This window comes from Chelonoidis abingdonii, chromosome 3, assembly GCF_003597395.2.
Source record: "Chelonoidis abingdonii isolate Lonesome George chromosome 3, CheloAbing_2.0, whole genome shotgun sequence".
Classification (NCBI taxonomy): domain Eukaryota; kingdom Metazoa; phylum Chordata; order Testudines; family Testudinidae; genus Chelonoidis; species Chelonoidis abingdonii.
The window spans coordinates 81,218-106,059 of record NC_133771.1 but is presented as its reverse complement, the minus strand read 5'-3'; the positions used below and the strand labels follow the sequence as shown (position 1 = coordinate 106,059).

At 43.5% G+C, this 24,842-nt stretch overlaps 1 protein-coding gene across 4 annotated transcripts in view; it reads left to right on the top strand.

The window, feature by feature from the left end:
- The window catches only part of GPN1 (GPN-loop GTPase 1), a 67,875-nt gene extending 49,570 nt beyond the window's left edge, over nt 1-18,305 (top strand). Inside the window, exons 14-16 of one of the 4 annotated variants that reach the window (XM_075063517.1) lie at nt 11,665-11,796; nt 11,952-12,077; nt 16,088-18,305. In XM_075063517.1, coding sequence (XP_074919618.1) covers nt 11,665-11,796; nt 11,952-12,077; nt 16,088-16,323 — 494 coding nt within the window. In that variant the 3' untranslated portion in view covers nt 16,324-18,305. Of the gene's footprint in view, nt 1-3,301; nt 4,100-11,664; nt 11,797-11,951; nt 12,083-16,087 lie in introns of those variants that run through there. The other 3 variants (XM_075063518.1, XM_075063519.1, XM_032787018.2) reach the window with 3 other exon arrangements.
- The last annotated feature ends 6,537 nt before the right edge of the window (nt 18,306-24,842 follow it).

Sequence of the window (24,842 nt, the reverse complement as noted above, 5' to 3'; positions counted from 1 at the left end):
CCTACCTGTCAGGCAGGGTAATGCAGGTCTTGACGGACAACACGGCCATGATGTTTTACATCAACAAGCAAGTCAAGGTTCACTCCTTGGACCTGTGGCAGGAGGCTCTTCAATTGTGGGACTTCTGTGTGGAACATGCCATTCATGTCAAGGCATCACACCTCCTGGGGGCCCAGCATGCACTGGCGGTTCTCTCAGCAGGTCATTTTCCTCTCGCTATGAGTGGTCCGTTCATCCAGAGGTCGTCAGCATTATCTTCCAAAGGTCAGGGACTCCCCAGATGGACTTGTTTGCCTCCAGACAGAACAGGAAATGGCAGCAGTTTTGCTGGATGCGTGGGCTCAGTGAGGGCTTTCTGTCTGATGCCTTCGTGCTTTCATGGGCAGGGGGGACTATTGTATGCCTTCCCACTCACACGCTTGGTCCACAAGGTCCTCTTAAAGATCAGAAGAGAGAAAGCGAGGATTATCCTCATAGCCCCAGCATGGCCACACCCGCATTGATATGGCACACTTCTGGACCTTTCGGTAGCAGCCTTGTCACAGCTCTCAACTTGATCTCGCAGAACCAGAATTGGTTGCTTCACCTGAACTTCATGTCTCTGCATCTGACAGCTTGGCTGCTGCGTGATTGAACCCTGAGAAATGGGCCTGCTCAGAGCAGGTCCAGCAAGTCTTATTGGGTAGCAGGAAACCCTCTACCAAAGCGATCTACTTGGCTAAGCACTTCACTTGTTGGGCCTCTGATTGGGGTCTTTCTCCATCTCAGTCCGAGACGGACTGCATAGATGACTATCTACTCCACCTGAAGCACCAGGATCTGCCCCTATCATCAGTCAAGGTACACATGGTCGCCATCTTGGCCTTCCATCCTCTGGTCCAGGGTAAATTAGTCTTCTCACACGAGATGACAGTCAGGTTCCATAAAGGCTTGGGAAGACTTTATCTACAGGTTCGTGACCTGATTCCCTCATAGGACTTGAATCTGCTACTGTCAAAGCTCATGAGGGGGCCCCCTTTGAGCCATTGGCATTTTGTTCCCTGCTACTACTGTCATGGAAGGCGGCCTTTTTGGTGGCAGTTGGGTTGGCCAGAAGGGTCTCTGAAATCAGAGCCCTGACTTCAGAACCCCTTATATGGTGTTTTTCAAAGATGAAGTCTGACTGCATCCCCACCCAACCTTCCTGCCAAGGGTGGTTTCACAGTCCCATAACAACCAGGACACTTTTCTGCCCATCTTCTTTCCAAAGCTTCATGGATCAGATGAGGATTGTCGACTACATATGTTAGGTGGGCCCTGGCCGCCTACATCGAAAAGACTAACCCCTGCTGCAAATCAGCGCAGCTCTTTATAGTGGTGGTGAACAGGATGAAAGGTCTGCCAGTATCATCCGAAGATCTGGATAACTGCCTGCATCTGGGCATGCTATGAGCAAGTGAAAGTCACGCTGTCGGCCATTGTGACAGCCCACTGTACAAGGGCCCAGGCTTCATCAGCAGCATTCCTTGTGCAGATTCCAATCCAGGACATCTGCAGGGCCGCAATGTGGTCATTGATCCATACCTTCGTATCCCACAACACCATCATCCAGCAGACCTGTGATAATGCCAGTTTTGGGGAAGCAATGTTGCAGTCAACACCTCTGTGAACCCCAAGCCCACTGCCAGGGATACTGCTTGTGAGTCACCTAGAATGGAATTGACATGACCAAGCACTCGAAGAAAAAATGGTTACTAGCCTTCTCTAACTGCTGTTTTTTGAGATGTGTTGCTCATGTCCATTCCATGGCTTGCCCTCCTATCCCTTTTGTTGGAGTTGCTAGCAAGAAGCAACTGAGGGTGCGGGGCTGGCGGCACCCCTCATATGGGCATGTACGTGTGGGGCTCCAGGGTGTGCTAGGGCTGTCCCTACAGATACCACTAAGGGGAAAATCTCCAGCAATTGTGCATGTGATATGTGCACAACTAGTATGGAATGAACATGAGCAACACACCTCGAACAACCGTTATGGAAGTTTAGTAACCGTTTTTTGTGGAGCAGTGTCCCATTGTGCAAGGTGCTGTACGAACACAGATCAGAAAGACAGTACTTCCTAAATATAGGACAAAGAGATAACAAATGGACGGAGGAGTACATGGAGTCAGCATGACAAACAGTGGTCTTAGCTCACCGGTAGCCTAACCATTGTCAACATTTTTGTAGGCATCATGGCAAAGAGTTTTGAGGAGGGATTTGAAAGTGGAGAATGAGATAGCTTTGTGGAAGTTTGAGGGAACACCTCCCAAGTGTGAGGAGCAACATTGGAGAAAATGCTTGTTTGAAAGTGTAACAAGTGTGCAGTGGAGGCTGCCACCACGGGTGGATCAGAGGCAAGCATCAACAGCTCATTAGCAGATGAGATGATTGGTAAAGTGAGGAATGACCATGAAGGGCCTTAAAAACGAATGCAAGCAAGTTTATGTTTGAGGTGATAGAGGAGGGAGAGCCAGAAGAGGCATGCAAGAGATGGGTGACCTGGTCAGAGAGAGGAGCTAGGAAAATTCCTTGCAGCCAGCATTCTGAATGGATACAAGCAAGGCAAGATTGCATTTGTCAAGGCTAGCGAGAAGAATGTTTCAGTAATTGAGATGTGAGACTTGGATGAGAGTTTTAGCTGTGTGGATGGATAGGAAAGGCTATGTCTTAGGCTATATCTACACTGCAGGGTTTTGTCACCAAAAGTTATGCTGTTTAATTAAAGCACTTTAATTAAACCACTGTTGCATGTCCACATTAGGCTCCTTGTATTGGCAGAGCGCATCCACACTAACAGCTCTTACATCGACACTGAGAGCAGTGCACTGTGGGTAGCTATCCCACACTGTGCAACTGGCCGCAGGGTGTTTTGGGAAGGGTTTGCAATGCCTCATGAGGCAGGTACAGTGTCATATGATGTAGATTTTTCAATCCCATTGTTCCATGGGGATCCTACTAGATTGCCAGCCACTTTTCAACTAAAGTGTGTGTGTTGGGGGGGAGACAGGGAGCGTGTGAGGAAGAGACAGAGACTGTGTGTGTGTTCCTCTTGCCTGTCCAGTTCTCTCTAGCTTCTCGTATTCCTCTCCTGGGAATTTCTAGGACTTGAGTGGGCCAAGGAGAAGGGAATTGCAAGCAGATGAAGACCTAGACAGACATTTTCCATCTTACTCTAAGTGTTCCCAGTAGCCTTACTCCCACCTTAACTCAGAACCTTAAGCAGGGTAGGAGCTGGCTTAGTACTGAATTATGTTTTGTTTTTTTGCCCCCACCCCCCACCCCCCAGTCACTGAGGAAAGCCACGAAGAACCAGCCTTCAGAAACTTCATGCAGGAGACAAGGATGAAGTACCAGAATAGAAGCAGCCACTAAGAGAGACTTTCAGAAGCAAAGCGCTGCAAAGCCTTCGACTGGCGAGAACAGCAAGAGCAAACTGTCCACCACCTTCTGTGCTGTGAAGACACCAGTGCAGCCTTGTATGCAATCTAACTTCTGTGAAGCACTTTCTCTGATACTTAAATATCTGTACTTGAAAAATCAGTTGGTTACTGTGAGCTGGAGTTCTAACTTCAGGTGTTTAAACTTTTGCCATTGTGACTTTTAAAACAAAATAAGGATTGCGCTTTTCCCTTTTCTCCAAATAGTTTTGCTCTGCCTTGTTGGGAACTTGAATTCTTGATGTGTCAGCATTATTGTCTGGAGTTTTGATCCACCCCTGGGAATTCAACACCATCCCTACATTCAAAGCTCATGGTTTCTCTTGGGTGCAGGGGATGGGTGAGACCTCTGCTGGAAGGCTCTTCTGAGAATTGTCTCCATTTAGTTATGATGGTGGCTCAAATTAAGAGGGTTGGGGCAATAGTCTTGTGTGATAACAGCCAGAGCCTCAATTTTAAATATATTCCCTATTAAATTCTGCAACTAAAATTTGATCAGAGGCTAGAAAGGTCTTTTCAGGAACTTTTCTAAATGGAGTTTTCTCTGAGTGACTGAAACAGGGTAACTGAAATGTCACTGCAATCCCATGTTTGACATTTTATTTTGTTCTGTAATTTATTATAAAGTATTTTTTGCTATTGACAAATGGCTTATTGGTGATTGGGAATGACAGAGTTGGACTCTTTCTTGCTGTGAACGGTTCATTGAATAAGCTTGCTCTGCATGCTTACAGCACACCCAGAGGCACAACACTGGGAGTGAGCTGCGTGCCTGAAGCCATAGTATCTTGAGCTGTGAAGCTAAATGGCATTTCATCTGGTGACTAGAGACACTGAAAATGCAGATGCTACAGGAAGTGTTGTTAGTAATTCAGTAGCTGATGCTCTTCCCTCTGAGTCAGAAATGAACCAATACCCTGCATAGTGTTGTGGTGGGTACTGTGCTGTCCACCTACAATTACTCATCCATTTCATTCTTATTCCAAATAGTTCTAAAACTTTTTGGCCCCAAAGACAAGCAAAATGAAGGGTGCTATCCAAGTCGGGAAGAGGGAAATCTTCCCATTACCTACAAAAGCAGCAAAGAATCCTGTGGCACCCTATAGACTAACAGACATTTTGGAGCATGAGCTTTCGTGGGTGAATACCCACTTCGTCGGATGCATGTCACCCACGAAAGCTCATGCTCCAAAATGTCTATTAGTCTATAAGGTGCCACAGGATTCTTTGCTGCTTTTACAGATCCAAACTAACACGGCTATCCCTCTGATACCATTACCTACGGTTAACTTATTTCCTATATACATTATCCATCATCAGGAGGTTTCTTTCTTAGATTTTAAAGCCAGAAAGGATCATTAATATCATGTAGTCCAACCACCTACATGCACAAACCATAAAATCGCACTCAGTAATTACTACATCAGTCTCATAATTTCCTTTTTGAGCTATATCATATATTTTACAAAGATATCCAGTCTTGATTTTAAACTTCAAGTGAGGGAATCCACTGTGTTTCTAGGTACGTTGTTCCAGTGGTTAATTATAATCACTATTAAAAATGAGCTCTTTATTTCTATTTTGTTTGCAGTATTGTAGCTGTGCTGGTCCCAGGATATTAGAGAGACATGGTGGTTGAGGTAATATTGATTGGACCAACTCCTGTTGGTGAGAGAGACAAGCTTTCGAGCTACATAGAGCACTCCTTCAGGTCTGGGAAACTATTCAAGGGGAAGTGGTCCATTAACATCTCTGTAGTCATAGCCCAAAAAAGAGGGTTAGTTGGTTCCAGATTGTTGTAAAAAGCCATATCATAAGAGCAAACAGTTTTTCACAAAACAACCACTCCATATCTGACTTCATTTCCCATCCACAGGGGATACTTGCACCCCACCTTAAAAAACGAGCCTGAGAGCTTAATTTAATAATTTAGATGAATGCTAAAAATTGTGGTTTTATTAATGACACTGGATTTATGGCTTGTTACAACAGTTGGTAACCCACTAACCCCCCTTTTTTGTCCTATGACTGCAGAGCTGCACACCCTTCAACAAGCTAGAACGCCATTCTGGCTTCCGCCTCCTCTGCCTCAGTCAAGGTTGTGACTTCCCCAGTCCAGCTCCTACAGAAAGAAGGAAAAAGACAAGGGGGTTTAGGCAACAGCACACTTTGTCTTCCTGCTCTTCTGCCCAGCCTACCCCCTCTAGATACCAGGAAAGTCAGAAACATGCATTTTGAGGATGTGTGCAAGGATGGCACCCCAGCCACTGCCCAGGATCCACCTTCTGCTTTTTCCTCAACTGTCTATGCCCCCTCCAGTCAGCTTGGCCACAGGTGACTTCAGACTGTTGGGTGCTCAACACAATTTCTTTGGGCTACATCCTGCAATTTGTGGCACCCCCTCTTCAAGCTTCTGGCTTTCTGTTCTCTCCTCTTCCTTTCTTGGAAGGCTTTCTTGGTCGCAATAAGTTTGGCCCACAGTGGCTCTGAGATCAGAGCACTTACTGTGGAATCACCCTATACAGTCTTTTACAAGGACAAGGTCCAACTGCATCCACACCCGGCTTTCCTGCCCAAGGTGGCTTCCCAGTTTCATATGGGCCAGGACATTTATCTGCCTGTATTTTCTCCAAAGCCTCATAATCTGGAGGAGAGTTGGCTGCATTCCTTAGATGTCAGAAGAGTGCTAGCCTTTTACATTGAACGGACCAAACCATTTTGCAGATCGACACAGCTGTTTGTCATGGTGGCTGACAGGATGAAAGGTCTGGTGTCCGCTCAAAGACTTTCTTCCAAGATCACCGCCTGCATTTGCTACTGCTATGACCAGACGGAGGTGCCACCTCCAGCGATTGTCACTGCCCACTCAGAGTGCAGGCCTCTTCAGCAGCTTTCCTAGCCCAAGTGTCTATCCAGGACATCTGTATGGCGGGCATCTGGTCATCTGTCCACACATTCACATCCCATTACATGCATACCCAACAGGCCTGGGACAATGTTGGTTTTGGTAGAGCAGTACTGCAAGGAGCTAGACTGTGAACTGAGGCCACCTCCAATGATGCTGTTTGAGTCACTTAGAATGGAATCAACATGAGCAAGTACTCAAAGAAGAGAAAAACAGTTACCTTCTTTTCATACCTGTTGTTCTTCGAGATGTTTTGCTCACATCTATTCCATTACCTGCCCTCCTGCCCCTCTGTTGGAGTTGCCAGCAAGAAGGAACTGAGAAGATAGTTGGCGCCTGATATACCAACGCATGACTGCAGCACTCAAGGGGTCATCGCAGATGACCTTGTGGATACCACTAAGGTAAAAGTCTCCGACGACTGTGCGTATGGATGCGCGCACACACACATACGCACACACCTAGAATGGAATGGACATGAGCAACACATCTCGAAGAACAACAGTTACAAAAGGTAGGTAACCATTTCTTCTTTGCCCTTCTGAAAATTTAGTCACCTCCATAAGTGACATGTCCAACTCGCAACTCAAAGCTTCTTTTCCTACTTGTATCCCCTAAATGTTCAGTAGAACCTCTGAGTTGTGAACTGACCAGTCAATCACACACCTCATTTGGAACTGGAAGTACACAATCAGGCAGTAGCAGAGACTAAAAAAACGCAAATACAGTACAGCACTGTGTTAAACATAAACTACTAAAAAAAAAAAAATTCTCATTAATCTGTTGGAATTCTTTGAGAGGGTTAACAGGCATGTGGCAAGGGTGATCCAGTGGCTATAGTGTTCTTGGACTTTCATGGATCAGTAACTGGTTAACAGATAGGAAACAATGGGTAGGAATAAATAGTTTTCACAGTGGAGAGGTAAATAGCAGGGTCCCCTAAGGATCTGTATTATGGCTACTGTTCAACGTATTCATAAATGATCTGGAAAAAGGAGTGAACAGCAAGGTGGCAAATTTTGCAGATGATACAAAACAACTCAAGATAGTTAAATCCAAAGGTGACTCTGAAGAGTTACAAAAGAATCTCACAAAATTAGATGACCAGGGAACACAATGGCATATGAAATTCAATGTTCATAAACACGAAGTAATTCACATTGGAAAACATAATCCCAATTATACATATAAAAGGGTGGGGTCTGAATTAGCCAGAACGAGACCTTGGGGTCATTGTGGATTGTTCTCTGTAAATGTCTGCTCAGTGTGTAGCAGCAGTCAAAACAAGCTAACAATGTTAGGAACCATTAGAAAAGGGATAGATACTAAGACAGAAAATATTGTAATAACTATAAAAATCCATGATATGCCCACATCTTGAATACTATGTGCAATTCTGGTCTTCCCCATCTCAAAAAAAAATATTAGAACTGGCAAAAGTACTGAAAAGGGCAACAAAAATTATTAGGGGTATGGAAGAGTTTCCATAGGAGGAGAGAATAAAGATGGAAAAGAGATGACTGAGGAGGCGATATGATAGGTGTCTAGAAAATCATGAATGGTCTGGAGAAAGTGAATAGGGAAGTGTTATTTACCCCTTCATATAACACACAAACCAGCAGTCACCCAATTATTTAATGGGCAGCAGGTTTAAAACAAACATAAGGAAATACGTCTTCACACAATGCACAATCAGCCTGTGGCAGTTGTTGCCAGGGGATGTAGAAAAGGCCAAAAGCATAACTAGGTTCAAAAAAGAATGAAGTTCATGGAGGATGGGTCAATCAAAGGCTATTTGCCAAGATGATCGCGGTTGCAGAGCAGTTTTTAAACTAGGAGATGGGGGAAAGCTGACTGCTGCAGAGGAGCATGTGGATCAGACAGAAACTTCTCTTAGGGGAGAGTCTATTGATAGAAATTCTCTAGGTTATAGTCAGGAGCAGAGGATGAAAGAGGATAATGTAAGGGCCAGATCAGATGAGAAACATTCACATAAAGAATCAGACACATGAGGAAAGGGCAGACAAATAAACAGGGACAAGTTTTTAAAGTGCTTGTATGCAAATGCTAGAAGTCTAAATAATAAGATGGGTGAACTAGAGTGCCTCATGATAAAGGAGAATATTGATATAATAAGCATCACAGAAACCTGATGGACTGAGGGCAATCAATGGGACACAATCATTCCGGGGTACAAAATATAGCAGAAGGACTGAACAGGTCGGGAGGGAGGAGGGGAGGAATGGCGCTGTATGTGAAAGCAAATGTAGAATCAAATGAAGTAAAAATCTTAAGTGAATCCACATGTTCTGTAGAATCTCTGTGGATAGTAATTACAAGCTCTAATAAGAAAATAACATTAGGGATCCATTATCAACCACCTGCCCAGGACAGTGATAGTGATGATGAAATGCTAAGGGAAATTAGAGAGGCTATCAAAATTAAGAACTCAATAATGGTGGGGGATTTCAATTATTCCCATATTGACTGGGAACATGTCATGGACGAAATGCAGAGACAAAATTTCTCAATACTTTAAATGACTGCTTCATGGAGCAGCTGGTACGGGAACCCACAAGGGGAGAGACAACTCTAGATTTAATCCTGAGTGGAGCGCAGGAGCTGGTCCAAGAGGCAACTATAGCAGGACCGCTTGGAAATAGTGACCATAATACAATAGCATTCAACATCCCTGTGGGGGGAAGAACACCTCAACAGCCCAGTACTGTGGCATTTAATTTCAAAATAGGGAACTATACAAAAATGAGGGGGTTAGTTAAACAAAAGTTAAAAGGTACAGTGACTAAAGTGAAATCCCTGCAAGTTGCATGGGCCCTTTTTAAAGACACCATAATAGAGGCCCAACTTCAATGTATACCCCAAATTAAGAAACACAGTAAAAGAACTAAAAAAGAGCCACCGTGGCTTAACAACCATGTAAAAGAAGCAGTGAGAGATAAAAAGACTTCCTTTAAAAAGTGGAAGTCAAATCCTAGTGAGGCAAATAGAAAGGAGCACAAACACTGCCAGCTTAAGTGCAAGAGTGTAATAAGAAAAGCCAAAGAGGAGTTTGAAGAACGGCTAGCCAAAAACTCCAAAGGTAATAACAAAATGTTTTTTAAGTACATCAGAAGCAGGAAGCCTGCTAAACAACCAGTGGGGCCCCTTGACGATCGAGATACAAAAGGAGCACTTAAAGACGATAAAGTCATTGCGGAGACACTAAATGGATTCTTTGCTTCAGTCTTCACAGCTGAGGATGTTAGGGAGATTCCCAAACCTGAGCCGGCTTTTGTAGGTGACAAATCTGAGGAACTGTCACAGATTGAAGTGTCAGTAGAGGAGGTTTTGGAATTAATTGATAAACTTAACATTAACAAGCACCGGGACCAGATGGCATTAACCCAAGAGTTCTGAAAGAACTCAGATGTGAAGTTGCGGAATTATTAACTAGGGTTTGTAACCTGTCTTTTAAATCGGCCTCTGTACCCAACCACTGGAAGATAGATAATGTAACATCAATATTTAAAAAAGGCTCTAGAAGTGATCCTGGCAATTATAGACCCGTAAGTCTAACGTCGGTACCGGGCAAATTAGTCGAAACAATAATAAAGAATAAAATTGTCAGACAACTAGAAGAACATAAATTGTCGGGCAAAAATCAACATGGTTTCTGTAAAGGGAAATCATGTCTTACTAATCTATTAGAGTTCTTTGAAGGGGCCAACAAACGTGGACAAGGGAGATCCAGTGGACATAGTGTACTTAGATTTCCAGAAAACCTTTGACAAGGTCCCTCACTAATGGTTCTTCACACAGCGCGCAACTTGTGGAACTCCTTATCTGAGGTGGTTGTGAAGGCTAGGACTATAACAGCGTTTAAAAGAGAACTGGATAAATTCATGGAGGTTAAGTCCATTAATGGCTATTAGCCAGGGTGGGTGAGGATGGTGTCCCTAGACTCTGTTTATCAGAGGGTGGAGATAGATGGCAGGAGAGAGATTACTTGATCATTACCTGTTAGGTTCACTCCCTCTGGGGCACCTGGCATTGGCCATTGTCGATAGACAGGATGCTGGGTTAGATGGACCTTTGGTCTGACCCAGTACGGCCGTTCTTATGTTCTTATGGGTACAACCCATGCTCTGGGTGTCCCTAATCCTCTGACAGCCAGAAGCTGGGACTAGACAATGGGATGGATCACTTGATAATTGCCCTGTTCTGTTCTTTCCCTCTGAGGCACTGGCCAATGTTGGAAGACAAGATATTGGGCTAAATGCACCATTGGTCTGCTCCTGTATGGCCATTTTTATGTTATGTATTCAAGTTGTACAGGAACCACTTCCAGCTTATTCTCCAGTGTTTGATAATTTCTGACACTCTCTTGGAAACAGAGTATGTTCCACCAGTTGTTCCTGTTGATATAGTGATTCAGGGACTCTGACATCACTTTGTCTGATAATGTGGACTAGTCATCTGTAGCTCTTCTCCCTAACCACAATGACTTTCAGCAATTCCATGATCAAGTTGAAGACAGCTGACCCCCTGTTACATGGCCCACAGAGAATGCTCAGGCACTTTAAGCTCCAAGGGTGGAAGTATCCTTTAGATTTTTCAGGTCCTGAGGTCACAGCTGAGAATTCTTGTAGCAAGTTCTAATTATACTATAGTAACTGGGAGAGTGGGGGCATAAGGGAGAGAAGGGTCCTAGTTGTGCAGACAATCTAGATGGATCTTCCCCATGGAGGGCCGGAAGTCCCAGATCTTCTGCCTCCTTTTGATTACTGGGGCTGTATTTGGTGAAAGCTCAGGTCATTAATGGTGATGGGAATATGAGGATAGCTCTTACCTGGGTCATTAACACCAGTGATTTATTTTGGGTCATATTGACTGTATTTCCTCAACTGAGCAGTGATAGTATTTCACTTCTGAGAAAGTTAGTTTCCAACAATCAAAAGGGATTCTAACAAACATTAATCCAAAGCTTTCCTGATGTGGCCTGGGAATCCTCTGGCCTCTTTCTGTGGGTTCCGGGCCTTTATTTGGACTAGAGGTTTGGAACTAGAGACTTTCAGCAGAAAAGTGTGGGCTGGTCATAGACTTAAAGCTTCCAGAGAAGGTCCCCAAAGTGTGATACTACTGTGCATGTGTAGAATGGCTGGTGTTCACCTCCCTATGGTGGGTGCACTGATCCTGTTTGTACCTGAGAAACACAAGGAGATCCCTTCTGTCTAGCTTTTGTCTGTGGTCGCTTGTTTTGTGGGGTGCCAGAATAAGTGAGGTTTCCCCTTCCTCCTGCCTCTGCAGGGTTTGTTCATGTTCCAATTCCAACCCGAAAAATCCTCCCATTACAAAGGGCTAATGCTCAGCCAGTATTATCAAGGCACCCACAAAGAGAGAATATGAAACAGCTCATCTATGGGAAGGAAAATGAGCTGGGTAAGTGCCTGAAGAGCATCCTCCATCCCCACCCAATGCTCTACATGGGGGCAGTAACTCGGTCTCTGGATCCCCATAGTCTCCACCCCCGTGTCTGGCCCCAGCACCTACATTTTGTGTAGAGATGATTAATAATGATCTTTGTTGTACCTTAGTTTATGTCTTCATCCGCATTAACAGTGCAGGGACAGTCCTGCCCTGCTCCTCTGAACAGCTGGGAACAAAGATGTGGATGGATCAAGTTTACAAATGGACCAAGGACACTGGGCAGGAAATTCAAGGTGCTGTAAGCCCTCCAACCTCCCTCCTAGTACTGAAGCTCTCTGTTAATTCCTCTGTGTTGGCTAGGCAGCTAGCATGAATCAGGGCCTCCCTTCGTTAGGGTGGAGAACCTGCAGGATATCACCCCATCTGTCTCTTCTCTGCCCTGCAAATGGTTTGTATTAGATCCAGTATTTTGTAAGACCTCTTCTTGTGTATTCACTGTGTTCCTGACCACTGCTAGCCTAAGAGCCTGAAGTCACTGCTTTGCTTCTGGACAAAACAAAGGTGCTTATCCAGATTTTCTCTGTGATTAATTCATTGGCTGCATTGCCTCCTTTTACTTGTAAGAATTGAGTACATCAGCCTTACTTGCTGTTACAAATGCTTTGAACACACTTTGTGTCAGTTTAGCCTGTTGTCAGTCACCAGCATAAGGAACTAGTCCAGCTTCTAGTGTTGTTGTGTTGGGACCAGCATCTCCAGCTCACTTTTTCGCTTTTAGGGTGAAATTTACCCCGGGACAGAAAGCCTAAGAGCGCCTGAATCTTCCTAGACTTGTCCTGATCTTTTCATGTGTGCAAATTCACCCATAGTCCTCAAATGTTACTCAGATGTATTGTTATCTGGCACCTCCATTTAGGACAGAATCATGGATTCTAAGGACAGAAGCCAACCATTGTAATTATTTAGTCCAACCTCCTGCATAGCACAGGTCAGAGCATTTCATCCAGTGTATCCTGTATCAAGCCCAGTAACTAATCTTTGAGCATGTGAACAGCCCCATGATACTTGTAATACTTTGGCACCTATTTCCAATGGAGCTGCAGCCAGCTCCCCAATTTGGTTTTAATTAGGGCTGTCGATTAATCGCAGTTAACTCATGCAATTAACTAAAAAAATTGTGATTAAAAAAATTAATCACGATTAATCGCAGTTTTAATTGCACTGTTAAACAATAGAACATCAATTGAAATTTACTAAATATTTTGGATGTTTGTCTACATTTTCATATCTATTGTATTCTGTGTTGTAATTGAAATCAGTATATATTATCTTTATTATAAATATTTGCACTGTAAAAATGATAAAAAATTGCATTTTTCTATTCACCTCATACAAGTACTGTAGTGCAATCTCAGTCATGAAAGTGCAACTTACAAAGGTAGATTTTTTTTTTGTTACATTGTTTTGTTTTTGAATGCAGTTATGTAAAACTTCAGAGCCTACAGGTCTAATCAGTCCTACTTCTTGTTCAGCCAATCGCTAAGACAAATGGTTTGTTTACATTTACAGGAGATAATGCTGCCCTCTTCTTATTTACAGTGTCACCAGAAAGTGAGAACAGATGTTTGCATGGCACTTTTGTAGCCGGCATTGCAAGGCATTTACGTGCCAGATATGCTAAACATTCGTATGCCTCTTTATGCTTTGGCCACCATTCCAGAGGACATGCTTCCATGCTGATGACACTCATTAAAAAATGTGATAATTAAATTTGTGACTGAACTCTTTAAGGGGAGAATTATATGTCTCTTGTTCTGTTTTACCTGCATTCTGCCATGTACTTGTTATAGTGGTCTCAGATGATCACTCAACACACGTTCATTTTAAGAACATTTTCACTGCAGATTTCACAAAAATCAAAGAAGGTACCAATGTGAAATTTCTAAAGATAGCTATAGCACTTGACCCAAGGTTTAAGAATCTGAAGTGCCATCCAAAATCTGAGAGGGACAAGGTAGGGAGCCTGCTTTCAGAAGTTATAAAAGAGCAACACTCTGATGCGGAAACTACAGAACCTGTACCAGCAAAAAAGAAAATCAACCTTCTGCTGGTAGCATCTGACTCAGATGAAGAAAACAAACATGCGTTGGTCCATACTGCTTTGGATTGTTATTGAGCAGAACCCATCATCAGCATGGACGCATGTCTTCTGGAATGATCGTTGAAACATGAAGTGACATATGCATCTTTAGTGCATCTGACAAGTAAATATCTTGCAATGCTGGCTACAACAGTGCCATGAGAACACCTGTTCTCACTTCAGGTGACATTGTAAACAAGAAGCGGGCAGCATTATCTCCTGCAAATCTAAACACACTTGTTTGTCTAAGCAATTGGCTGAACAAGAAGTTGGACTGAGTGGACTTGCGGGCTCTAAAATTTCACATTGTATATTTTTGAATGCAGGTTTTTTGAACATAATTCTACATTTGTAAGTTCAACTTTCATGATAGAGATTGCACTACAGTACTCATATTAGGTTAATTGAAAAATACTATTTCTTTTGTTTTTTACAGTGCAAATACTTGTAATCAAAAATAAATATAAAGTGAGCACTGTACGCTTTGTATTCTGTTATAATTGAAATCAATATATTTGAAAATGTAGAAAAAATCCCCAAATATTTAAATAAATGATATTCTATTATAGTTTAACAGCATGATTAATCATGTGAATAATCACGATTAATTTTTTAAATTGCATGATTAATCATGATTAGCTTTTATAATTGCTTGACAGCCCTAGTTTTAATGGATTTATCCTTCATCCAGGGCACCTGGGTCTCCTAAGCTGAAAGGAGTCAGGGCACCAGGTTTGTACATGAGCATTTAGGGCATGAAATTGTGCCTTCAATTTTTAGTACATGTAGAGCCCTGCATTATGTGTGCACAACTGATGTTTAGACAGTTTGCTTGTGATCATGTCATTTGTTTGCACGATCAAGGAACTTCTGCAGATGAAAGTGAGGCCCCTTCAAAATGTGCTACTTAATTGTAGACTGATAAACTCTGGATAATGTACAGGAGAGGAAGAAGTTGAGAGTAGATGTGTAAAAGGCTGTTTCCGTCTGTCTTACTTTTCTGATCCTGTAATATAGACGAGACTTCAAAGAAGAAAACAAGGGATGGAAGAATCTACCATGTACTCAGTCATTTTGATGCCAGTGCCCCAACATGACCCCAGATGGGGCTGTACTGCAGAAAGCAGTACTGGTGACATAGTAGGATGTGCTCTCCCCCTTGAGCCACTACTGACCCCAATGCCTCAGAATTGTGCTGGGAGTGGGGCTGTGCTGCTGGAAGTGCCATTTTTGGTCCATATTTGAAACTGAAGACCTGTGGAAATTTAATTTTTGTTTCCCTAAATTATTGCCTCCTCCCTATAGCTTCAGTTGGATGTAGGGTTCATCTTTACTTCTTTTCTTAAACTGTTGTGCATTAGGCATGCTTGACTGTTAAACATCTGCTGTATAACACCCCAGAAATGGCTGCATTTTTCAGTGGTGGGGGAATAGATCATATATGTGTGAGTTTTTTAAATTGCCTGTTAGCCAATATATGTTAGGTGTGGTATACACCACATTAATGGGTATTATGCTCACATTATTTATATAATTAGTCTATAATTAGGCTATTTATATACATTCTATAAATAAAGTGCTGAGGAGGTTTGTTAACTGAATGTATTATGCTCTTCCCATAAGTCTGTTCACCCATGTCAGGCCTCGCACAGCAGTGTCCAAACCTGAAGTCAGCTTTGATATTAGAAAACAGGAAACTTGTCAAGGCAAAGGTGCATGGATACTTAGTATGAAGTATAGTTAGGAAGTGCTTTGTGGCTCATCAATGGTTGGAATGTTGTATTCAAAACAAGGAAGTGTAGGGAAGTACTAATGGCAAGCTGGCACAAACTAGCGGGTTAAACTTAAACTTCTAGTAATGCGTAACTTGTAAAATCGTACTATCTGAAATGAGTGTCTTCGAAGCACACTTGTGTAATGTGAACATGCTGCAAGAGTTTGCTTCCTGGAAGGAGAGTATGTATGTCTCTCTTTCATATTGTACTACTTTGTCTTTGAACAATAAATTTGGCCAAAATTAGTTATTTGGTTTCTTGAACTTTTATAAGAATGAACTGAGAGTGTAGTCAATGTGTACCCCAGGATGTGTGGTTAATGTGCTGGATTTGGAGTTCTGTGACTGGAACAGAAGACCACAATCCATAATTTATCTATCTCTTCTAGATTCCAAATATTGCTCCATACTGGAGAATGGATCCCTAGCCTTCAAGGACTTTGGCCCAGAGCAGTCTGGAATCTACAAATGCAGTGTCTCCTATTCCAAAGAGGACAAGCGCTATACAAAGCACTTTCATTTCTTTGTCAGGGGTATGGTATGTAGTAAAGCTGCCCAAGGTGCAGAGAGGTGCAGGAGAGGGATTGGTTGTTTTGTGAAGAACAAGTCAAGATGCCAGAGATAAATGAATGCCATGACCAAAGGGGGGAGCATGATCTCCTATACTGGAGAGGCTCAGGGAGTCTGAGTATTGATGGAGGTTAGGGTGTTGAGAAGAGTGCCAGTGGGAATAACTGTGGGTCACTAAGGGTATGTCTACACTGAGATTAAGAAAACGCATGGCACAGCCCCAAAGCTAAGGGGAGCATGAGCAGGCACTGCCCCCCCCCCCCGTACATTTGTTTACTCCTGTAAATAAGATATTCCAGTTTTTCTTCCCCAGTTTTTTATTCTGAGTTTCCTCAGATGAGTGACTGTAGTACTAAAGCCACGAAGTAGTTGTCACAATTCTAGTAGCCCTTGGGGGTAGGGTGTGTTAGTGACCTTGTTTCAGCTAAATGAAGTGTGGTGACTGCATTACATTGCTGCCATAATAAAAGATGTGCAAGAAAGTCTCTGCAAAGTGAGGACACATGGTTCTATGCTTGAGTTTCTGTGACCGGACCCTGCCTGCCAGTTTGGATGGGAGGCAAGAATTCCTTTCAACAGAGAGAGGCCATATTTTATAATCTGTTTGATCTCTTGTGATAGCTTTTTCCATAAACAACACTTATTCTGAAGTTATGGTATTAAAAGGCAGACCTTCAATGAAAAGATCAGATTTATTAGAGTCAAATTGGTTGTCTTTAGCCATATTATTCTTCCAGAATAAGATATACTGGACTCAACATTTGTTTAAGGCTAAGTTGGCCACACACAATGAATGTTGGACAAACGGCCACATGACAACCTTTCATACATCCTCTATACCAGCGGTTCTCCAACTGGGATCCACGGACCCCCTGGGGCTCCGTGTGAGTACTCCCCGGCGTCCGCAAGTCATGTCTGGCTCTAGGCAGTCCACGAATCATGTCCGGGGCCAGCGGCCCTGCTGATCAACTCCTCCCCGTCCCTCCCAGTGCCTCCTGCATGCCGCAGAACAGCTGTTGAAAACTCCCCTGAGCAGGGGGGAATTAAAAGCTGGCTTGGGATCTGCAAAAATGTGTAAATCAAAATGGGGGTTCTCAGCTTGCTAAAGTTTGAGAACTGCTGCTCTATACTTCTCCAAAAATGCATGTGTTTTGAAACATCAGTCAGTGCTGTCTCAAAAATTTTTCTCTCTTTCTTCAAGCTTGTGTATTTTTAGGGGTGCTGGATGAGTTGGTTTTACCAAATAACATTAAGAAATGGATTGTGGTATCTAGTGAAATCTGTGACTTCCAAAGACCTCTGTGACTTCAGCCAGCTGCCGACTGGAAGCTGCACCCCGGTCCCACCGCCATATATGGCAGCCGGGAGCTGCAGGGACCCCTGCCACCTGAGATGGTGCGGCCCTCCGAGCTCCTGTTGGTGGCAGGGGTACCCCACAGCTCGCAGGTGCGGGGGACTCCATAACTCACTGCTGCTGCCCCACAGCTCCTGCCTGCTGCTGGAGGGCAGGAGTACCCTGCTGCTTCTCACCACCATGGGCGCCTAAGGGCTCCAAGCCGCTGCCTGGGACCCCGCAGCTGCTGACCACCTCTGCGGCTCTGAGCCATGAGGGGAGAGGGACCCTGGAACTCCAAGCCCACACAGGTGGCGGGAACCCCCCGGAGCTCCCAGCTGACCCCCACAGTGACTTCCCATTTTGTCATGGATACTTTTTGTAAATGCCAGGGACAGGCCATGGGTTTCCATGAATTTTTCTTTATTAACCTGTCCCTGACGTTTACTAAAAATATCCATGACAAAATTTTAGCCTTAGTTATGGTGTCACTTATTTCTCTCTAGTCATTTGAATAATTGATGCCCTTGCATGACTTCTATGGGTTCAGTTTTATTTTTTGTTCGTTTTTGTATTTTTTTTTTCTTTTTAGGTTTTACAAATATTTAACATTGAATTTTGTTATTTGTATTGTATTTCTATCATGTCAATGTATTGATATTATATGTTGATAGTTTATATACAAAAAATACACCCATTTTAAGTTTTACCTTCTCAATATTTAATCCAAACAAGTCAATCAAAGGACACAGTGATTCCAATTTCCAGAAGTCTGGAGAGCTGGTAGAATAGATTGCTGAAAAGCTTTTGTATAACTTGGTGGTGTTCTCAACAAATTTCCTTTGCAATTCACCATTGGTTTCCTTGATCAGTTTATGATAAGCTTGGGACTACTGATGCCCATTTACACTTTTGAACCCTGATAAGTGGGAAGAATTGTCTCCTTTCTTAATTTTCCATTACTAAGATTTTGGTTTCTGTTTTCAAAATGCTTCACTGTTTTCCCAATAATTTTAATGGTCCATCATTATCTTTGCTGCGTTGTACAATGCTAGGTACTTGGAACTTATCTCATCTGTCTGGGGAGGTGGTCCCTCCCTGTCTGATTGTTTTACTTCCCTGTAGTGAGGTGGAGCTTAATGTTGTAGCAAAAATTATGAACACAGTTTTATGTATACAAATACATAAAGCCACAATCTATGTACATAACAATTAATAGCCATCAGGTTCAGAACATAACAAGCTTTAACCCTGTGGTCAGTCAATCTAGGAGTTCCCCTTCCTTGACTCTGCAGTAGTGCCCAGGCCCCCTGGGCAGACCATATAAGGTTTCTTATGGACTCTAGAGGTGCGTTCCAGTTTTAATCAGCCCACACTCTTTCTACTCCTGGGGATATTCTGCGCCACTGTGCAGTGCAGAATTTTGCAGAAATTACTGTTGTACATGCAGAATTTCCTTCCTCCCACTGAAATGGGATGCAGTGCTGCTAGCCACCACTAGGGGCTGCTGGACCCAGCATAGCCCAGCTCACACATAGAGACATTGCAGTGGGGAGGGAGCTAGAGGGTTCCTGGCAGCTGAATGTCCTGAGGGAAAGATAGTGGCATGCAGGAAACTCAACACAAGCCTGGGACCAAGCATCAGAGAACCTATGTACCCCCAATGCAGATAGAGGTACGAAACTGTTTTCAGGCTCTCTGCACAGATACTGCTATGGAGAAGGATTTGGAATAGTCCTCTGAGGGAAGGTATCAGAAGGAGACCCCATTGGCCAGAAGGCACGGGATGCATTGTCCTAGTGATGGGGGTTCTATGACCACCACTCCCAAAAGGAGGAGACGGGTGGTGGTGGTTGGGGACTCCCCCCTAAGGGGGACGGAGTCATCCATCTGCCGACCAGACTAGGAGACTTGAGAAGTGTGCTGCTTGTCTGGAGCTAGAATCCAGGATGTGACGGAGTGTTTGCCGAGACTGATCAAGACCTCAAACTGTTACCTCTTCCTACTTCTCCATGTGGGCACCAATGATACTGCCAAGAACGACCTTGAGCAGGCCACTGCAGACTACTTGGCTCTGGGAAGAAGGATAAAGGAGTTTGAGGCACAAGTCGTGTTCTCGTCCATCCTCCCTGTTGAAGAAAAAGGCCCAGGTAGGGACCGTAAAATTGTGAAGGTGAATGCGTGGTTACACAGGTGGTGCTGGAGAGAGGGCTTTGGATTCTTCGACCATGGGATGGTGTTTCGGGAAGAAGGATTGCTAGGAAGAGATGGGATCCACCTAATGAAGAGAGGGAAGAGCATCTTCGCAGGCAGGCTTGCTAACCTAGTGAGGAGAGCTTTAAAATAAGTTATTCCAGAGAGGTAGGAGAAGAGAATTAATGAGATCAGATGCTGTAATCATCTTAATGATTTGCAAGATGCCCCATGTAGATTGCAAGATTGGATTTTTCTTTGAGTGTGGGATGCCTCTTAAGGTATATATAAAAGATGAGAGGGAATCAAATTGCATAGCTAGGCTTTTTTTCAGTGTCAAACAAGGCTGAATAAAGAGCTACTGGAGGGGAAAAAACCTTGCAATAGGATGCATTTGTAATGCTAGATCATATAAACACAAATCTGGCAACCCCATACCTCCAGCTGCCCAGGATTTTTTAAGGGTCTTGTGTGACAAGCAAGGCTGTTTTTTTACCCATATAAACTGCATGGTAAGTCTATTTATTCAAGAAAAGAGCAAGGGAGAGAACTTGAAAGGCAATAGGCTAATAATAAATCTAAATACAAAATGTAAATGTGAAAAACGCAGTAATATATAAAACAAATCATTCATACTATATCAAATGCCCTGCAGAAATGAATAACTAGTATGATTTAAGATTTAGGTTATAATCTGCTTTACATGTCAGGAGTGTTGACTGTTCCAAGGGATTAGTGGTTATTGTAACACAATCCATCAGAGGCAAATCTGGTGAAGCGAATCTGTCTGCCAATGCAAATTGCGATGATTAGTGCACATAATACTTCCATCTGTAGATGGCACTGTATACCCCAGTTTACTGTTAAACTGTTTCTCTGTGCTTTGCAGTGCTACACAATTGTCTTTACTATTTGGTTCTAAAGGAGATCAATAGAAGAGTTCAGTGCAGCTGGTTATGTGCTTGTGGGGAGGAATAGCTCAGTGGTTTGAGCATTAGCCTGCTAAACCCAGGGTTGTGAGCTCAATTCTTGAGGGGGGAACTGTGGTAAAAATCCATCTGGGGATTGGTCCTGCTTTGAGCAGGCAGTTGGACTAGATCTCCTGAGGTCCCTTCCAACCCTTATATTCTATGATTATATAAGTCAATACCATATCTACAAGGATACATAGGAAAACCATACTGATTTTTAAACTTGTTGAAGTATGCTTTTTATGATTTAAAAAAAAAAACATTCTCATACTATTGGTCAAATCTGATCTATCTTAGGGAATGTCTGCCAACCTTCAGAGGGGGTTTTGCAAAAATCTTGTAGAGCCTGCTTAATCCATACAGAAGGTGGATAGGTACTTGATGCTGTATCTGACATTGGTCCCCTTCAGGATTTGTTTTATGCCATTGAATGCAGCCTTCTTTTTGTTAAATGCAGCTGAGATGTCAGGAAAAAAGAGAAATTTTGTGGCCTTAGTACATAAGGGTTTCAGCTTGTGATGGGGCAAGGCCAGATGGCTACAGTAAAGTACTGAGAAACAGGTATGTTAGCCCCAGGCTAAACAAATCCCTAGTACCCTGGTAACCAAATGGCAGTTGCTCCAGGTTAATAGACTTGCTAAAACAAGTAAGAGCTACTTTAAATAAACACCTCAGCCACCAATGGCAGGCCTAATCAGGGCACCTGACTTAAAAGAGCTCACCCATCAGGGGGGGGGGGGGAGGCAGAGACCAGAGAGAAGGAGCGGGGAGAGCGGAGCAAAGAAGGCAAGGAGCTGAGAGTGATAGAAGTGCACTGCTGGAATTGAAGACAAGCATTGTCAGGAACACCAGAGGAAGCCGTGGAGAATAAAAGAAGTGTTGGAGAGGCCAATGGGAAGAGCCCAGGAAGTGTAGCCGCATGCAGCGTCAAGGCACATAGACAGCTGCGATCCACAGGCCTGGGCGGAAACCGAGGCAGAGGCGGCCCCAGTCCCCCCAACACCTCTCCAACTCCGATCAGACACAGGAGACACTCAGACGTGGGTTCCACAATAGGAAATCACTGAGGAACAAATCCGCCAATAAACACAGACCCACCAAGGTGGAGGAAGAATTGGCACAACTTCTGGCAGCATTACAGTCCTGTGGTAAATACGCGAGGTAGGGAGAGATACAGAGGGACACTAGAAAATGGAAGGATGAAGCCAAAAGAATCTGATTAGTTCAACGAGAACAATGTAGAGTCCTCCTCGAATTGAAGAATCTAATGCACTGCTACCGACTAGGGAGAATAGCAGGCAGTAGTTCTGCAGAAAAGACCACGGTACAGTGGAGAGAAGCGGATAGGAGCGACATGGCCCTTGGCAACAGTGTGCCCTTGTTGCCAAGAAGGCTAACGGTATTTTGGGCTGTATAAGTAGGGGCATTGCTGGCAGATCGAGGGACATGTTTATTCAGCTCTATTCGGCATTGGTGAGGCCTCATCTGGAGTACTGTGCCCAGTTTTGGACCCCACATTTCAAGGAGGATGTGGAAAAATTGGAAAGAGTCTGGCAGAAGGCAACCAAAATTATTAGGGGGCTGGAGCACGTGACTTATAAGGAGAAGCTGAGGGAACTGGGATTGTTTAGTCTGCAGAAGAGAAGAGTGAGGGGGGATTTGATAGCTGCTTTCAACTGCCTAAAAGGGTCCAAAGAGGATGGATCAAGACTGTTCTTAGTGGTACCTGATAACAGAACAAGGAGTAATGGTCTCAAGTTGCAGTGGGGGAGGTTTAGATTGGATATTAGGAAAAACTTTTTCACTAGGAGAGTAGTGAAGCACTGGAATGGGTTACCTAGAGAGATGGTGGAATCTCCTTCCTTAGACGTTTTTAAGGTCAGTCTTGACAAAGCCCTAGCTGCGGTGATTTAGTTGGGGGTTGGTCCTGCTTTGAGCAGGGGGTTGGACTAGATGACCTCCTGAGGTCCCTTCCAACCCTGATATTCTATGATTAGCGTTACTTTGTCACTGAACTTCAGCAGCTTGATGATGATGAGATTCCTGCTTTCTAGTACCAGGCATTCGGTGAGCCTTTTCAGTAGCTAATGGGAGCAGCTGGGGTCCAATTTAAGTAGGTCAGGGGGCAGCTTCTGAAGAAAGATGATAATATCCATCCACTCAAAGCCCTCAGCAGTGCCCAAGTGGCAAAAGTTGTTTTTTCAAAATCTGTTTTTTAAATCACCCCGATTTTCTTCCAGGTTGTCTAATCTGAGCTTTAAGAAGTCAGTTTCTTCTTTAATTTCACTGTTTCAATGGTAGTCTTTTGTAGCTCATTTTCCAGGTGAACCATTCAGGAATTTACATCACATATATTTTTAGAGAGGCTATGAATATCTTTCAGTATTGAATCTAGTCAGTCTGTGAGGAATTCTTTCAGTGTCGCAATATCCTGGGTTAGGGTCTGCTATGGCCTTGCATTCTCCCACTTCAGCTGTTGGAGATGATTCAGGCTTAGCTCTTTTGTTGCCTCTCATTTTGTCATTGGAATCCATAGTCAACAGTTTGAAGTTTATCCAGGGGCTTAATTTAAACTTTTATGACAGAAAGTTATTGGCAGTTTGCTAGGAAAGTAATTATTAGAGACGACTTGATATGTGGGGAGTGAGAAATCTGGGACTAGGCAGCCATCTTCCTCACAGGTAACATGTGACACCCACCCACCCTCAATGGGTGTATTAAACCACTGATAGGTAAAAAAAAAAAAATTGCAAAGAATTTGAAGAAGTTCTAGGTGCCGCCAAGGACTTAAATGAGGCTTTCCCATGTATTTTTGAAATGTCTGTAGTGATCTTACTATTTGGAGCATCAGCTGCAACAAGTGAGAATTCCTTTTCTTGTTTGAAAATGATTTTATCACACCTAAGGATGAGCATGACCCATGAAAGAAAGAGAAACAATTCTCCTGTCCATATGAAAGTGATCGGACTTGAAAACTGAACTTTGCATGTCTTTGTGGAGGAATTAAGGCACTATTTCCAAGAAGACTTCAACTTCAGTGTCATGAACAGTATTTACGTCACACAGCACTTTCATGTTCAGATCTATACTTTTATATTTCTGAATCTTTGAATTTTTGTGCATGCTTGAATATTTGCTATGCTGAACAATCACATAAACATGCATTTTATTTTATCTTATTTCATAAAAATAGTTTTAAAAGGCTTCTGATTAAAACTGTGTTTTTCACTCAGTACATGAACCTCAGTCTGCCTCCTGGAGTCGACGTCCTAGCTGCAGGGAGTGGAACCAAGTCTCAGAGCCTGGGTCTCTGGGTTTCTAGGGCTTGGGCTGGAGGGCTAATATGTAGACATTTGGGCTTGGGCTGTAGGTAGCCCATGCTCTGAGACTCTAGCCTCTTGCTGAGTGTCAGAGCTCAGACTCCTGCCTGAGCTTAGCAGCAGAGAATCTTGTGGCACCTTATAGACTAACAGACGTTTTGGATCATGAGCTTTCGTGGGTGAATACCCACTTCGTCAGATGCATGTAGTGGAAAATTCCAGGGGCAGGTATATATATGTGCTAGCAAGCAAGCTAGAGATAACGAGGTTAGTTCAATCAGGGAGGATGAGGCCCTGTTCTAGCTAACCCTTTACAGGTGAAAGAGACATTAACCCTTAGCTATCTGTTTATGACACCAACACTCTACAGGAAGTGAAACTCAGCTGTACAGACTACTTCCTGTTTCCTCTTCTGTCTTAAATAGGGGCTGCAGCCCAGTGAGGCGCCTTAGAGCTCTCCCAATCAGAGTACAAGGAAGGGGCTTGTGGACCAATTGGGCTTCAGGGACTCCAGTCCCAGCTGTAATCTGTGGGTGCGGGATTGGTATACGATGACTCCCAGGACCCCCACATACCAGGGTTTGAGACCCACAGGGCTGGACAGCTGTATAAGGTTTTGCATGGCATAGATTAACTGAGATTTAAAACTATGAAAAACAGAAGAAAAAGATATCTTGACAACTAATCCAGGCTCTTTTAGTGCAGCCAAGGCTACTGGTTTCTGTCCCTCACACTGACCAGACAGGCTCCCTATACT